At 46.4% G+C, this 17768-nt stretch overlaps 1 protein-coding gene across 3 annotated transcripts in view; it reads right to left on the reverse strand.

Annotated features, from left to right (window-relative positions):
- The window catches only part of LOC134409388 (synaptotagmin-like protein 4), a 43152-nt gene that overhangs the window by 12681 nt on the left and 12703 nt on the right, over positions 1 to 17768 (reverse strand). For 2 of the 3 annotated variants that reach the window (XM_063142099.1, XM_063142100.1), the window contains exons 3-10: positions 15720 to 15819; positions 13073 to 13166; positions 11717 to 11810; positions 8992 to 10137; positions 7046 to 7144; positions 4463 to 4554; positions 2459 to 2560; positions 838 to 1007 (exon numbers count right to left, since the gene is read on the reverse strand). In XM_063142099.1, coding sequence (XP_062998169.1) covers positions 838 to 1007; positions 2459 to 2560; positions 4463 to 4554; positions 7046 to 7144; positions 8992 to 10137; positions 11717 to 11810; positions 13073 to 13166; positions 15720 to 15819 — 1897 coding nt within the window. Of the gene's footprint in view, positions 1 to 837; positions 1008 to 2458; positions 2561 to 4462; positions 4555 to 7045; positions 7145 to 8991; positions 10138 to 11716; positions 11811 to 13072; positions 13167 to 15719; positions 15820 to 17768 lie in introns of those variants that run through there. The other variant, XM_063142101.1, reaches the window with a different exon arrangement.

Consider the following 17768-nt stretch of genomic DNA (forward strand, 5'->3'; position numbering starts at 1 on the left):
TCCCTGGTTAAGTTTCATTTCTCCATTTAAGTAATTTCCTCAGGTGGGAACTTGATTTTCTGATTTGGGGGAAGAGGATATAAAAGAGTGCGAGGAAAGGACCAGAGCAGAGCAAGACCAGAGCCAGAGCAAGACCAGAGCTTATGGAAAGAGCAGAAACAGCCAGCTTAGGGTAAGGGACCTTTTCTTTGAATGCCTTTGTATCACTCCACTCTATTGACTAAATGCCTTTAGTTGTAAGATACTTGTTTTACTTTACTAGTAAACCATTGTGCTAAGCCACAAGTGTCTGGGATGTCACTCAGACTACGGCCATAGCTAGACCTAAGGTTTATCCCTGGATCATCCAGGGGTCAAACCTGTTCATCTAGGTGACACACAGGGGATCCAGTGCTCAGGCAGGGGTGAACCCTGGATGATCCCAGGATAAACCTTAGGTCTAGCTGTGGCCCACATCTATAGCCTAAACCCCACGTTACCGAGAAGCGGAAGATAAATAGAAGGAAGGTGGGACTTTTAAGGAGGCAGAGATCCTTAAGGAGTCACTCCGGGGGTCCAGGTCACAGAAGGAACTATGACACAGGCACATGAAGTCAGCCTGGAGAGCAGGGACACTCTTGCTCCTTTCTATGTGTATGGGTCTGATTGGGGAGAGAGATCATCCAATCCATCCCCCTCATTATTAATTGACTACAATTTTGTTACTTGGGGGTGACAGCCTAGATCTCTCTTCTCCCCACCTCGGTTGCAGGGTACAGGATCTTAGCTCCAGATCCCCCCCTCCGTGCCCACTAAATGCATGCTTTCGCATGGACAGACAACACCGTCTTCACTCACGGGTCCGTCCTGCCTTTCTTCTCATCCACAACAGCCAGGTCCTGGCACTGGGAGACGAAAATTTGGAATTCCCGGTTTTTCTCGTCGTAATCCAAGGCAAATTGAACGAGACCCTGGGCATCGACATTCCCAAAATCCCCACTATACACGCTCAGGACGCTGCCGCTCACCTGTACAGGGCAAGAAAGGGATGTTCACAGTATGGTAGCCGGCCGGATCATGATTGTTTCTTCTCAACTACAGAGAGAGAATGCTCTCTGGGCTTCAAAGCTAATCTCCACGATTCCCCCTTCTCCTCCACCACCACCTTGGAAGGTTGGAAGAAAAACGCCCTTCCCCAGAGTTAGCGCTTTATACTTCGTGGATGAATATGGAGTAGAAGGGCATTTGGTCTTGTGTCTGAGGCTTCCCAGATGGCCACGGGCTCTTCCCCACTTCACCAGCTAGTTCCCACTTTCCTCCCTGACCCACCAATCATTTCGTGGTTTACTGGCTTTTGCACAATTTCTCCCCATATTCTGAAAGCTTCAAATGCATTTCCCAAGGCTTAGTTAGTGGCAATAGGAGCTCAAAGGCACACATGGTGCGGAGAAAGTGGAGAGGGATTGTATTTCTCTCTCTTATAGTATCAGAATCCAGGGTCATCCCATGGAGATGATTGGTGGGAGGCTCAGGACAAATAAAAGGAAGGACTTCTTCACACAGCACATGGTTAAACCATGGAACTCACTACCACAAGATGTGGTGATGGCCACCAATTTGGATGTCTTTCAAAGGAGGGTGGATAAATTCCTGGAGGAGGCTATCAAGGGCTACTAGTCAAATCCAGCCCTTGGGCTGAAAGAAGTTCTGCAGCCAGCCCTGGTTTGAACTAATACCAATGTCTGCAAATAATTGGGGGGAGCTGGGGAGGATGGGATACTACTACTACTACTACTACTACTACTATATATTGTTATTTATTAAATTCATTTTTATACCACCCAAACTGTATACTGCCAAAGCTCTCTGGGTGGATCACAAAAAATACACATCACAATTCAAGATAATGAACATGTAATATAAAAACCATCTATCATGCCAACTTTGAAACCATTTAAGCCGCTAAAACATTTACTGTAAAATATTGGACCTGCCAGAAGCAACTGACATAAATGTCCCATCTTGCACCATCGAACGCCTGGAGTAGAGGACAGTCTTAACCTGGTGCCGAAAAGATGACAGTGTTGGCCTCTTTGGGGAGAGCATTCCATATTCGGAGGGGAGGGAGGGGGGACACCACTGAGAAGGCCCTCTCCCTTGCAGCCACCTTCCTAGCCTCCGTTGGAGGAAGTCTTCTGATGTTGGTCCAGGTCAGGAGGGGCGCTTCGTCAGGTATGAGTGGCAAGAGTAGTTTTGAAGAGGGAGGTGGGAGGAGAAACAGTCCTAGATATTTGCAATACCTTCCACAACCTGGGTTCCTCCAGATGTTTTGGCCTATAATGCTCATCAGCCCCAGCCAGCATTGGCCTGTGGTCAGGGATGATGGGTGTTGTGGGCCAAAATGTTCGAAGCCCACCACCAGGTTGGAGAAGGCGACCCAAGAGAACCTCAGTACTGAAGACGCCCGTCGGTCACCTACCGAGGAGACAGAGGCCATATCGGAGGAATGGCTTCCCATACTCGGACTCTTCTTGTGCCTGCTAAACTGGAAGCTGATTTCCGAAGCGGTGTCAGATTCGGTCTGCAAATCAAACCAAAAAGGGGTATTCAACCTTGCAGCAGGAGCTCTAGAAGAGGCAGTGGTGTGTAGTGGTCAGAGCAGCCTTCCCAAACCTGGTGTCTTCCCGATGTGTTGGACTACGGCTCCAATCATCCCCCAGCCATCATGTCTTTTAATCTTTTAAATGTTTTAATACTATAGATGATGTAGTTGTACTTTTAACTTTTGTATAGTTCTGTTTATATGTTTTAATTTTGTAAAGCCGCCCTGAGTACCAGTATTGGGGGAAAAGGCAGGATACAAATAAATATAACAGCAACAGCGACAACAACGTCAAGTTGAGAGAGTGGGCATCCAAATGGCAGATGTGGTTCAATGTAAGCAAGTGTAAGATGGTGATGCACGTGGGGGCAAAAAAACCCAACTTCAAGTATAACCTAATGGGATCTGAGCTGGCGGTGACCGAACAGAAAGGGATCTTGGGGTTGTGGTGGACAGCTCGATGACAATGTCCACCAGTGTGTGGCTGCCGTAAAGAAGGCAAACACCATGTTAGGCATTATAAGAAAAGGAATCATAGAATCATAGAATAGCAGAGTTGGAAGGGACCTACAAGGCCATTGAGTCCAACCCCCTGCTCATGCAGGAATCCACCCTAAAGCATCCCTGACAGATGGTTGGCCAGATGCCTCTTGAAGGCCTCTAGTGTGGGAGAGCCCACAACCTCCCTATGTAACTGATTCTATTGTCATACTGCTCTAACAGTCAGGAAGCTTTTCCTGGTGTCCAGCTGGAATCTGGCTTCCTGTAACTTGAGCCCGTTATTCCGTGTCCTGCACTCTGGTAGGATCGAGAAGAGATCCTGGCCCTCCTCTGTGTGACAACCTCTCAAGTCCTTGAAGAGTGCTCTCATGTCTCCCCTCAATCTTCTCTTTTCCAGGCTAAACATGCCCAGTTCTTTCAGTCTCTCTTCATAGGGCTTTGTTTCCAGACCCCTGATCATCCTGGTTGCCCTCCACTGAACACGTTCCAGCTTGTCTGCTTCCTTCTTGAATTGTGGAGCCCAGAACTTGACGCAATACTCTAGATGAATCCTAACCAGGGCCAAATAGAGAGGAACCAGTACCTCACATGATTTCGAGAATAAAATTTGTATACTGCCCTTATAGAAATCTATGGTGCGACCACACTTAGAAAACTGTGTACAGTTCTGCTCACCACAGCTAAAAAAGGATATTATAGAGCTGGGAAAAGTACAGAAAAGGGCAACTAAAATGATTAAGGGGCTGGAACATCTCCCCTATCAAGGAAAGTTACAAATTAGATGTAATTTGTAACTGGGAGTGTTCAGCTTGGAAAAAAACCAGGCTAAGGGGATTCATGATAGAGGTGTACAAAAATATGCATGGTATGGAGAATGTAGATAGGGAGACATTTCTCTCTCTCTCCTATAGTACTAGAACCTGGGCTTATCCCATGAAGCTGATTGGTGGGAGATCCAGGACAGAGAAAAGGAAGGACTTCTTCACACAGAGCAGAGTTAAACTATGGAATTCACAGCTGCAAGATGCAGTGATGGCCGTCAATTTGGATGGCTTCAAAAGGGGGTTGGATGAATTCTTGGAGGAAAAGGCTATCAAGGGCTAGTAGCCCTGAGGGTTGTGTGCTACCTCTAGTATTCGAGGCAGTAAGCCTGCGTGCACCAGTTGCTGGGGAACATGGGTGGGAGGCTGCTGTTGCACCATGTCCTGCTTGTTCATCCCTGGCCGATGGCTGGTTGGCCCCTGTGTGAGCAGAGTGCTGGACTAGATGGTTCAGGGCTCTTCTTAAGTTTTTAACAACAATTGAACAGGCCCAACATCTAATTTACTGAGTGCTAAAAGGGCTCAACAGCTATGATCTAAACCATTGTCACAGCCTTACCTCGGAAAGCAGGAGAGGAGTAGATTTGGTCAAGTCTTTGGCTCTCTCAGGCTCAAGGTACTGGTGGGTTAGCATTTGCGGCTTCGTGTAGGCTAGAGACGAGGAAAGGGACCAGAAAACACACACCACAAGAATGGATCCTGCACCCCAAAATGGCAGAACTTAACGGAAACGTTTTCATTATCTGTCTCTGCTATAGCATAAAGCAGAGGTGGGTGACATACGGCCCCCGCTACCCCCCAGTGTGGCCCCCCGGTACCCCACCATTGCACTGCAAATTGACAGCAAATCAGCAAAGTCATTTTTGGCTGCCGAATTCTGTGGGGTGCTGGCATGAATGAAAACAGGTCTCGGACCTCCAGAAGTTGTCCAGCCCTGACCTCAAGGGACTGTGACAAACCAAGAGCTTTTTGAAAGGCATAATTAAGACACAAACGTTTAAGCCAAGGCTTTATCCCCTTTCTTGACCGACAGCAGCTCTGATCAAGACATGGTTACCAAAACAAATAAAAAGGAAATAAATGTCCGTTTTCTCTTTCACATCTTCGTGAAAGGATTTGGCTCCCTCTTGCGGTTGGAAATAAACTTACTGGTAATCCCAAACTACTTGGGTGAAATTTGCTGGGGTCAAAAAGGGCCGAATGGCATGTTATCGTTTTGCAAGTGGGAAGCCTGAGGTGAAACCTGAGAGTGGTGGAACTGGGATGGCTATTTGGCTGATTTTTTTTTCCAGTCTGCGGGGAGAAATTTTTCTCCCTCACAAAATTATGCATGGGGTGGAGAATGTGGATAGAGAGCTTTTTTTTCTTCCCTCTCCCGTAATACTAGAACCCAACGGGGTCCTCCCATGGAACTGATTGGTGGGAGATTCAGGACAGAGAAAAGGACGCCCTTCTTCACATAACGCAGAGTTAAAATAAGGAATTCACTGCCACAAGATGTGGTGATGGCCACCAATTTAAAAGGGGGTTGGCTACTAGTCCTGTGGAAAGTACAACTTCCAGTATCCCAGGCAGTAAGCCTGTGTGCACCAGTTGCTGGGGAACGTGGGTGACAGGGTGCTGTTGCACCATGTCCTGCCTTGTTGGTCCCTGGCCGATGGCTGGTTGGCCACTGAGTGCTGGACTAGGTGGACCCTTGGTCTGATCCAGCAGGGCTCTTCTTATGTTCTTAATTTGTGCAAGCCATTTTGGAGGCAAGTTTACAGTTGGAGGGCAGCAGTTTCTCTTTAAAATTTCTGACCCGATTGTGGTGGCTGACCTCCTTGCAGTGGCTCACTGCCAGCTCCTGAGGTTACCATTATTCTCCCTCAGAATGTCTCTGGAATTATACAATGTCAACTCCCGGCCTAATTCCAGAGATATTCTGTGGGAGACAAAATGGCAGCCAGACACAAAAGACAGGGGCAAGCCTTTTTTTAAAAGAAAAGTTCTGCCGTTGCACTGCCGCCATTAGTAACTCCCTGCCTTCTGTCATCCTCTCTATGAATCTGTCCCCCTACAAATCCCGCTCATTCTCAGGAACCCCTTCCTCCCCACCTCCAAATTGAGCTGGAGATTGAAAACCTCAAACCTTAAGCGTGTCCTGCAAGAAATACACAGCCTGGGGTCAGACTGACTCCAGAGTTCTGACGCACAATCTTTCCCATAGTGTCATGGCTAACCCTACTGTCCCTGTTTTGGGAGAAGGTGTTTCAGGTAATCAATCAGAATCAGATTCGGAACTAGAGGAGGCGGCACCAGAACCCGGGCCAGACTGGACCAGTGGGGGAGGAAGCTCTCACGGGCGATTCCCCAGCTGAGAGTCAGCCCTCTTCAGAGCTTATCTCCTCAAGGCCAAATCCTACACACTCAGTGGGAAGTGAGGTTTCTTCGCGAGGAGAGCGCCCCGACAAGCTAGCTGATGCTAGGGTCCACCGGAAGCTAAAACGCATGGAGAAGAAGGAAGGCGTGAGAAAGTCGGTCCGACTAGGATTGCGCCAGAACCTGCCTCTGCACTAGGCTCTCTGAAGATACAGGCGTTTGAGGAAAGGCTCCCTGTTCTCCTTGGTCAGACAATTGTCTCAGTTTGCATAGTTTTGCCTAGGGGGAAGTTTCCAGGGGATTAGACTCTCTTCAGGTGGAGGAGATGTTTATTGCTTAATAAAAGCTTTGTGGATTACCTAGCAGGCCTCATCATTTGCCTCCCATCGAAAGCAGGAGTTTTCAGAGAAACAGGACACATAGATTAGGCGTGTACAGCTTTCGATTCGCTAAGCTGTGCACAGTTCTACTTGGATTCAGCCCTCCAGGTGAATTGAATTTGGCCCTTGGGGAGACAGAGGTTGAACCCTGCCGCTGTACTAAAGGATTGTTGCAAGGATGGGATGCATTGTAACCACCTCAAGGGCGTTCCAGAGGGTTGCACACACCCCCACCCTGTTTCTTTGCTGCAGCAGGTTGAAATCCAGAAGACTTATCCAGCACCGCTGGATGGCTGCCGGTTATGGCTGCCGGGCTGCGTTCAACGCCACAACCGACAATCTTTGCAAGCTGGTCTTGATGGGAAAGCCAGCCGGACTGAGCGAAGCTGGTCGCCACTTACTCTCCGCGGTTGTGTAGAGGTTCACCATGCTTTTCGCAAGACTGTAGCCGTTGGCGCGTATTAATTTCTTGGCGGCGGGGGACTGAGGTCCGTTTCCCTCTGGAATACAGCGAAAAATAAACAGACCCGCATCAAGCAACAAACGACACTGGCATCCTCGTTACCAAGGATGAAGGTTTCTTCCGCGCCTCTTTGTTTATTTGACCTAGAGATTATGGCTTGTGGTCCAGGAACCCGTATACACAGCTGGGTGTTCAGGCTGGGCGGGTTTTGGACTCCTGACAGCTTCTCCCCCACCTCCAACCACAAAGCTCATTTTGAAAGATGAGGGAAGGAGGGGAAAAGATTTTTGAGCCTGGTTTGTCTGTTCGGTCCAGTGAAACTTCACGGAAAAAAAGAAAGAAAGAAAGAAAGAAAGAAAGAAAGAAAGAAAGAAAGAGATCTTTCGGATCATCACTACTTCTGAGAAGTCAGGCTGCGCATGCCAAAGGGCATGGTCTCAGCAAGATTGGGGAAGCCTCATGGTTTGCCGTTGTTCAGAAATTCTTTAGAAAAAGAGAAGGGGGAAAGTCTTTTATCCCCCTCGGCCGGCATAGTGTGAGTGGGAGAAACAGTAGTTGCGGTGGGGAGGAGGGGAATAAAGGCCTCACATGTTGCACACGTGGGCCACGTGAGACAGAGGTGGGGCCAAGCCTATAAAAGCTGGCCCCGCCCCTTTCTCGGCCTCTCTGTCTTTTCGTCTCTCACCTTCCCTCCCTCTTCTAGTATGAGACTTAGCCAGTCACTCCCTTTGAGGGGAGGGCTGAGTAGGATTTTTTCCTTTATAAGGTTTTGCCTACTCCATACTGGAGGTTTTAAGGAGGGCGGATAAACAGGTCAATTTGTCAGCAGGATGTGCGGGAATTTGCTATCCCAGAATAGGGGACGGTGACCACTCTGGCACCTTTTAGGTGATTGGCATAGCCAGAGCTCGTGCTACTCATGAGTTTCACGGCTCACGTGTCTGGATATGGTATGCCTTTGGCTCCTGCCTCATCTACTCAGGGTTTTACGGCTCTGCGTGGGGATGACGTGGGGCGGTCTCCCCACACTCTCGAGGTGTCGCATAAGAAAGGGGCCGGGTTACCCAACTCCTGGCTTAAGAGAGCGGCTCACCCTTAAACCAGACAAGTAGCCTGAGGTTAGGACATATTGATTCCCACACTTTTCACCTGCAGTTCCAGGGAGGGGTTGAATCTCCTTTGTTGTTAAATAAAGAGGACCTAGTTTATCCCAAGCTCTGGTGTCTGTGTCTTTATTCCATACTTCCTTCTCCACTCGCAAAACACACACACCAAAGGGTGGTGCTGAGAAAAACTAAGAACACATCAAAGAGGAATACATGACCTACACAGACTACTGACTCACTGGGCCCATTCAGAAGACACCTTAAACCATGGCTTTAACCATGCTGGTTAATCCAGAAAGCTGGGCCGTGTTCAGAAGACACCATAAACCATGGCTTTAACTACAGTGAATAAGGCCTTTTGCTTTATTCACCATGGTTAAATTCATGGTTTCAGGTGTCTTCTGAACACAGCCCAGCTTTCCGTCTTAACTGCCATGGTTAAAGCCATGGTTTCAGCCATGGTTTCTGAATGGGGCCGCTGTAGGGAGGAAAAGCTGAAAATCCAAAGGGAAAGGGGAATGGAAAAGAGTATTGGGACAGAAGATATGGCTTGATGGAGCCCTGGGCTTTTATTTAATTTTTTAAAACAGGCTAGCTCATGCAGTTGCAGCCGAACGCCACGTTTTCTTGATGGGCAACTGGTTGCAAGTTAGATGAGCATGTTCATCATGAACTTTCCTAGATGTTTCATTGATGGTGATGTTTCACTTAATATTCACAGTATTTTATTGGCACTGTGGGAACATGTATATTTGTAAAACCCAAAAAGCATCAGTACCTGAAAGCACACAAGAATCCATTTCTTGACCGGCTCCTCTTTCAGCCACGGCTTCATTTTGCGGCAGGTCACCTCCAGTGCAACGTGGTTCATCTTCAGCCATCATCTCACTGCTTCCTCGCTTGTCTGGAGGGCTTAAATCAGAGCTTCCTCCAACACCAGTAGCAAGTTGATCAGCATCCTCTGAAGGCACAGATTCTATCAATATCTGAACCCTGCCGGCCAACGAATCCGTTCTACGTTTGCTTTCTTCAGCCATGACAAACTCATCGGCGGGCGTCTCCGGCTCAAAAATGATCCCAGACGGCTCTTTGGTCGGCGTCTCGATTTTGACTGATGGCACGCGGACCGGCAACTTGGATCTCCTTAGGCAACGCTGAACTTTCTTCTCCTCGTCCACTGGAGAATGCTTCCCGTTCCCATCACTGAGGTTATTTCTATTCATCATGGCCCCTTTGCTTCTGCCGTAGGTGGATCTGGGTATAGAAGACCCAGATCCCTTCCTTGGTGGTGCTATATAGGTGGGCTCATCTTCACTGGAAGATACGGCAGCTGGCCTTCTGTAGGGGACCCTGGCTTTGGGATGCATTTGAGAACTGAACTTGTCGTCGCTGTTTTGGCCTTGGTTGCACTGGTGTGAGAGCGACAGGTTCAATTTGGATGGCCTTCCGTTAACTTCCATGTTGTTGGTCTTTTCGGTCAGTTTTTCAGACGTATCGATTGCCAAGACAGACTCGCTTCCCTTCTCCCAGAAGTTCTTCAAGTTCTTGAAATGCTCCCGATCCAGCCCCATTTCATCCTCCTTGTTACTGATCGAGGAGATAGTATAACTGGGTCCTTGCTTCACAAGATGGCCATTTTCCCATCCTAGAGAGGGTGCTAGTTTTGAGCTCTTCAGTGATTCTCTCTTAGCTAGATCCGACTCAGGTTTCTCAGCTCCATTGTCTACATCTGTGATGGGACAGAAAAAACTTTTGCTAGGCTTCCTCTTAACTGGTATCTTGCTGGGAGAGTTGGTTTCTGCACACTGAGCTGATTGAATTCCTCGGTTTTCTGTAGCAGGAATATCCCCTCCAGTTGAGTAAAAACAATAATCAAGATCCCTTTCAGAAAGCTTTGCAGAGATCACTGAGGATATCTCTTGATCTGCAAGAAAAAAACACAGAATCCCGAGAACCTCCTTAAAAGAACTTATAGAATCATAGAATAGTAGAGCTGGAAGGGGCCTATAAGGCCATTGAGTCCAACCCCCTGCTCAATGCAGGAATCCACCCTAAAGCATACGTTACAGATGGTTCTCCAGCTGCCTGTTGAAGGCCTCTAGTGTGGGAGAGCCCACAACCTCCCTAGGTAACTGGTTCCATTGTCGTACTGCTCTAACAGTCAGGAAGTTTTTCCTGATGTCCAGCTGGAATCTGGCTTCCTGTAACTTGAGCCCGTTATTCCGTTATTCCTGTAACTTGAGCCCGTTATTCTGTGTCCTGCACTCTGGGAGGATCGAGAAGAGATCCTGGCCCTCCTCTGTGTGACAACCTTTTAAGTATTTGAAGAGTGCTCTCATGTCTCCCCTCAATCTTCTCTTCTCCAGGCTAAACATGCCCAGTTCTTTCAGTCTCTCTTTGTTTCCAGACCCCTGATCATCCTGGTTGCCCTCCTCTGAACACGCTCCAGCTTGTCTGCTTCCTTCTTGAATTGTGGAGCCCAGAACTGGACGCAATACTCTAGATGAGGCCTAACCAGGGCCGAATGGAGAGGAACCAGGACCTCACGTGATTTGGAAGCTATACTTCTATTAATGCAGCCCAAAATAGCATTGGCCTTTCTTGCAGCCATATCGCACTGTTGGCTCATATTCAGCTTGCGATCTACAACAATTCCAAGATCCTTCTCATTTGTAGCATTGCTAAGCCAAGTATCCCCCATCTTGTAACTGTGCCTTTGATTTCTCTTTCCTAGATGTAGAACTTGGCATTTATCCCTATTAAATTTCATTCTGTTGTTATCTGTGCCTGTCTGCTTTGCAATTATAAGGTAAAAGGAGTTTTAGGGCACAGTCCTATTGACTGTGCCCTCGCTGCTTGGAAACCCCCTGAATCTGGAGGCTTCTGAGTTTCACATGCCCTGCCAGGCTGGGCACCTCCTTGTCCTCCACGTTGGGTGATAGAGAGCCAGCATGGCATAGTGGTTAGAGAGTTGGACTGGGAGTTGGGAGATCTGGGTTCTAGTCCCCACTTGGTCATGGAAGCTCACTGGGTGACTTTGGGCCAGCCACAGACTCTCAGCCCAACCTACCTCACAGGGTTGTTGTTGTGCGGATAAAACAGAGGAGGACCATGTCAGCCACTTTGGCTTCCTTGCAAGAGGGAGAAAGTTTGGATATAAAGGTAACAATAAATAAATAACTATGCTTGTCTTATAGGGTGCCATAGCGCTGCATCCACAATGTTTAGCATGTTTATTCTTCTGTTGGGATGCTCTGCAAAGTATTCATCTTGAAGAAGCAATTATCTGAGAAGAGACCTCATAATAATAATAATAATAATAATAATAATAATAATAATATTTATTTCTTACCCGCCTCTCCATTCTGATCGAGACAGGGAACAACAGTAATTACAAAATACATAAAACTGAATTAAAATGTAATATACTTTATTAAAAACATCCTAAAAACATTCTAAAACATCTTAAAATTCCACTGGATAAATTAATAAATGGAGCGTACCTTTCTCATACTCTTGTGAGTTTCCCCTTGTAGCCAGGAATGGACTGACACCAACTCCACTGTCTGCTGGAGAGATATCTTCCAGGCTAGATCTCTGAAGGGAGGATAGATAGATAAATAAATAAATAAATAAATAAATAAATAAATAAATAAATGTCTTTCTCTGCAAAAATGGAAAAAGGCTTTGCTTTGTTAGGGCTCATCATGAATTCTAAGCAACTGGTATTCATTGGTGTAAGGGTAGAGCAAGGGTTAACCTGTTCCTAGAGCATGGCATGACTTTTAACTTTGTTTTATGATCTCATATTTATGGTTTTTAGAGAAGAACAGATAAGAACTGCAGATGCTGGTGGGAAGCACCGGAATGGAGAAGTTGTAACTGTCTAACGGCCTTGAGCGATGAGCTAGGCGTCCCGGGGTGTGAAAAAACAATATACATCTCAATTAAGGAGGGAAGAATCCTGGAGCCTGGGGGAAGGGTATAAAAGAGCTTGGGGAGAACAGGGGGGCGTCTGCTGTCGGCCAAAAAGGAGACCGGTGATGTATGTAACCTGTGATAGATTTTAGCTTGTGGTGTTGGGTTCTTTTAGTGTGCATGTATTTTTAGACTTAAATATCCTGTGTTCCTGCTCTTCTCCTAATAAAAGGCTTAAAACCTCATTTTGTGTGAGCTTCAAGTGTCCATCTGGGGGTTCCGTGCAAAATCCAGTGTAAAAAGCCAGCAGTTGCTGGGCATTCTTTCTTTACAATTGGCATACTGTCTCTGAACACAGAGGTTCCATTTAGATATCATAACTAATTGTTCTGTGGTCTTCTTGTAAGGGAAGCTTGTAGCAAGATCAAGGCAGGAAGATCAAGGCAAGAAGAAAGTAGGACCTTGGATAGGTCCTGCTGGCTAGAAATCTCTATGTGGGCAATAGGAGGATGTTGTCTCAGCAAGGCGCGAAAGACAACTGAAGCTTTATGCAGGCTTAACAAGACCTGGAGGAACTGGATTGCTAAAGGGCCCTTGCTTGATTTGCAACCTGAGATTTCTGTGAGGCTGGGGAGATGGAGGTTCGTCTCTGAGGCAGAAGATGTTGGTAGGGCTCTGTCCGCTGATCAGGAGGGCACTGAATAAAGCACTGAGTGTTCTACCGCTGAGGAAGTGGCCTGTGCCCCATCCTCGTCAGAATCCTCTGCTGCACACTGGAAGGGCTGAGGCCTGGGGGTCATGGCACGTCTAAGACACAGCCCATCACACCTTTTGGTCCCAGATTCCGTACATTACTTTGGCTATGAATGCAAGAGGGCTTCCTTGTGTCTGACCCGAATCTGTCAAATCAATTTCGACACCACTTGCATGGGATGTTCTACCTTTTCTGAAGAGAAGGGCAGGGCAGACAACCTCAATCCTGGCTTAGGCTTGGTTCTGTGTCCTTCCACAGTATCCAAAGGAGGTTCACAAGATCTGTGGAGACGGAAAAACGTTTTAGCAAAAGACACGGATCTTGAGCTGCGAGAAGTCATGGAAAACACGTTTTTTATTCAGTGCAGATGCTGCGTCCTGCTGCTTTTCCTTCTTTTTGTTTGTTATTATTGCTCAGTTTCTTTTCTTGTTTTTAATCTTTATCACTTTTCTCATACAGCTGTTTAAAAAACACAAACAAATTGGTGTATTTATTTTACAGAGCTGGGGCAAAATGTAGCACGCACACACACACACCCCATTTATTTATTTATTTTGATTTATTTATTACATTTTTATACTGCCCATCAACTGAAGCTCTCTGGGCAGTGCACAATTAAAAATCATAAAACAAGAATAGATAAATTTAAAAACATTAAAAGGGAAATTTCAACATGTGGCAGCACCTGGTGAAATTCCCTTTTCATCACAACAGTTAAAGCCGCAGGAGCCCTGTCCTCTTTTGATTCTGGTCAAGAGGGCAGGGCTCCTGCAGCTTTATATTAATAGGGTGACCATATGGAAAGGAGGACAGGGCACCTGCAGCTTTAACTGCTGCGATGAAGAGGGGATTTCACCAGGTGCTGCATGCATACAAATTAAACCTGCTGGAATTCCCTTTTCTGTGCAACTGTTAAAGATCAGGAGCCGGTCCTCCTTTCCAAATGGTCACCCTATTCTTAAATAAATAGCCTGGCGAACTGCCTCGAAGGTTTTCAGCATTTCAGCTGCTGCTTGATTAATGATTAACTTTCTTCTTGGACTCAGGTTTTTCTTGTTTTTTTGGTTTTCCGTTTTGGTCAACAAAAGGGGGAAACAATAAAATGAAACCTTTGCCATGGTTTATATGTAGCTTCAAAATAAATGAAGATGGATATGATTCCCCCCCCCCATTTTCCTTCCCCCCACATTGCATAGTTACTATGCTAGGGTGACCATACGGAAAAGAGAACCGGGCTCCTGTATCTTTAACAGTTGTATAGAAAAGGGAATTTCAGCAGGTGTCATCTGTATGCATGCAGCACCTGGTGAAAATCCCTCTTCATCACAACAGTTAAAGCTGCAGGAGTCCTGCCCTCTTTTGTATCTCATCAAGAGGGCAGGGTCTCCTACAGCTTTTACTGCTGTGATGAAGAGGGAATTCTACCAGGTGCTGCATGCATACAAACACCACTTTTGCAGCTTTAATTGTTGTGATGAAGAGGGAATTTCACCAGGAGCTGCACGCATACAAATGGCACCTGCTGAAATTCCCTTTTCAATACAACTGTTAAAGATACAGGAGCCCTGCCCTCCTTTCCATAAGGTCACCCTAGCATAGTTGCCTCCGGCACTGTCTCTAAGGTTCAAACCTAATTTTGCAGCCTGGATTAAAGAGACGGTTTAAACAATCCCATTGAGTATATCCAGGAAGAGTGGCCAGATTATTATTTTTATAATCTAACAGCAGCAGGTTTGGTGCTTGACTGCAAAATTTCACATTATAGCGTCATGCTTTGCATGATAAGTATCCTAACACAACAATGCTGAGATGGACAATTAATTGGGTGTGTTATTTTAAAATTTGATGAAGCAAGCCCAGACTTCTTGCTGAAGCATACTGAGGAAAAGCCTTGATTTCTTAAGTATATTACCAGGCACCTATTAGAGCAGAGATGTGCAACGTCCACTCTGTGGGCCTGTGGAGGTACAACATCTGGCCTGCTAAATCCTCTTGGGTTCCTCCAGGGGGCGGACCAGGCCTCCAAGCTCTGTCCCCAGAGGAATCCATCCCGGAAGATTAGCACTGTTATCTCCAAACTGAGATTGGAAATTACAGTAGGGATGCTGGCCAAGTCCTTGTTGGGAATATTGCAACCTCATCTGCAACTTACAGGAAGGGGCCAGTGTCGCAGTTAGTTAGTTCATGGGAATTTTTGGCCACAGCTAGCCTTAGTATCTTTAATCTACAATGTGATTTCCTGTGATTTCTTCCTTTTGCTCCTCCCCTTCCCCCCGCCCTCTCTGTCTCTGTCCTCCACCATTGCTGGGAGCACACGTGTTTGCTCTCTTGCTCCTGCCTGTGTAATGGAACACAAAATAGCCTGAACAAACTCCTTTTGCAACTTTACACGGTACCTGCATTGGATATGCAAAAATATCTATGAGTACCACTGCTTTCTTCCTTCCACTGAAGAAGGGTGTGGTCTCTCTTTTTATTGTGCTAAAATAGCCTGTCATTCTGTTCAGCCTTTTGTTTTTTTCCTCTGCTGATTGCCTTTCTAACAGCAGGCCTCATTACGAAATAATCCCATCAGCCCTTTCACGGAGACAGCACATGCCATGTAAAGCTGGGGACGCAGCACTAGCCGAATCCTTGCACATGGCGCACGGTGGCATATGTTGTTTTCTGCCCCACTGTCTAAATTTAGGACCTCTCTCAGTCTCTAGAGTGCCACGTGTACAGACAGCACCGTAGAAACAATAATAAGCAATACTTTGCCAACTCTTTGACCTAGGCCATTTCCCCTTGCAACGGTTGTTCCACAGATGTGGCTTTCCTGAGTTAATCATTACCTTACTTCTTCTGATTTAGCAGAGGGCAAAGCTGTTGCTTCCGACGGCAATGAGGCATCTCTGCCTTCAGGAGTCTCTTGGGCATGCTCATTATTCTCATCTGTGAAAAGAGTTAGTAACATTGAATTAATGTTGAAAGGGCTGGTGGCTGCTATGCCTCGTTTGGGAGAGGCTGCACAAGGAAGTGTGTGTTAAATGATGAATCATACAAAGCTATATCAGCGAAGTCGAAGTGCAGATAACGGAGAGAAAGGCATGCTGGATTGACGCGTGGCACCACTGTGAGGCTCAACACTCCTCTTCATGTTCCAAAACAACAGAGGGTCTGTTCAGACAATACGTTAAGCCGCGGTTAGGGCCGCTAACCCTTTTGCAGCAAGTGGATAGGGACCATGGTTAAGCTGTGGTTATGTAGCCATCATAGTTTGGAAATCGCCATTCACATGACACACCAAGCCATCATGCTTAGCTCAAAATGCTTAACCCTCATGGCTTAGTGTGTTGTCTGAACAGGGCCAGAGAGTCTTCTGACACCTTCATGGAATCATAGAATAGTAGAGCTGGAAGGGGCCTAAAAGGTCATCGAGTCCAACCCCCTGCTCAATGCAGGATCTACCCTACAGCATACTTGACAGATGGCTGTCCAGCTGCCTCTTGAATGCCTCTTGTGTGGGAGAGCCCACCACCTCCCTAGGTAACTGGTTCCATTTAACTGTCGTACTGCTCTAACAGTCAGGAAGTTTTTCCTGATGTCCAGCCGGAATCTGACTTCCTGTAACTTGAGCCCGTTATTCCGTCCTGCACTTTGGGATGATCGAGAAGAGATCCTGGCCCTTCTCTGTGTGACAACCTTTCAAGTCTTTGAAGAGTGCTATCATGTCTCCCCTCAATCTTCTCTTCTCTAGGCTAAACATGCCCAGTTCTTTCAGTCTCTCTTCATAGGGCTTTGTTTCTAGACCTCTGATCATCCTGGTTGCCCTCCTCTGAACACGCTCCAGCTTGTCTGCATCCTTCTTGAATTGTGGAGCCCAGAACTGGACGCAATACTCTAGATGAGTCCTAACCAGGGCCGAATAGAGAGGAACCAGTACCTCGCGTGATTTAGAAGCTATACTTCTATTAATGCAGCCCAAAATAGCATTTGCCTTTCTTGCAGCCATATCGCACTGTTGGCTCATATTCAGCTTGTGATCTACAACAATTCCAAGATCCTTCTCATTTGTAGTATTGCTGAGCCAAGTATCCCTATCTTGTAACTGTGCACTTGGTTTCTATTTCGTACATGTAGAACTTGGCATTTATCCCTATTAAATTTCATTCTGTTGTTTTCAGCGCAACACTCCAGCTTATCAAGACTAAAGACTAGCAACTTTATTCTGGCATAAACTTTCATGGACCATGTTCCACTTCTTTGGATACATGAAAAATAAATAAATTTGTTAGTCTTTAAGATGCCACAAGGCTTTTTGTTTTTGTTTTTGCTGCAATAGGCAAAACCCTCACAGTTGCTGGAGGGAAATGAATTTTCCCAGCAACAAATTTATCTATCTATATATACACACACACCATAGGTGTGCACAAGGGGTGTGCCGGGTGTGCCCAGGCACACCCTAATGTCTCAAGCAATAAGCGGCGAATTGATGGGGCCATTGAGTAGAGATCCAGGGGGGAATCCAAACACAGTGGGAATGATCCTCCGACTGCCCTCTGGCTGCTGAGTAGGGCATCAGTGCCAACAGTGTTTAATAAACAAATGAATAAAAATAATGTCCTTTATGATTGATATTCAATAAATGATCGCCTTTAAAAAATATTCCTTGGGTGCACACCCTAATAAAATGTGCTGTGCACTCTTATGACACACACACACACACACACACACACACACACACGGATCAACACAACTGCCTTCATTTTGAATCTTTAAGGGTTGTGGCTATGGAGGTTGTCATGATGATATATCACTACACAACTGGGTACAATCCACACACACAAGAATTGGGGAAAAATGTGATTCAAAATGCCACATTTATAAATGTTTATTATTAC

Source organism: Elgaria multicarinata, chromosome 15 (genome assembly GCF_023053635.1).
Source record: "Elgaria multicarinata webbii isolate HBS135686 ecotype San Diego chromosome 15, rElgMul1.1.pri, whole genome shotgun sequence".
NCBI classification, from domain to species: domain Eukaryota; kingdom Metazoa; phylum Chordata; class Lepidosauria; order Squamata; family Anguidae; genus Elgaria; species Elgaria multicarinata.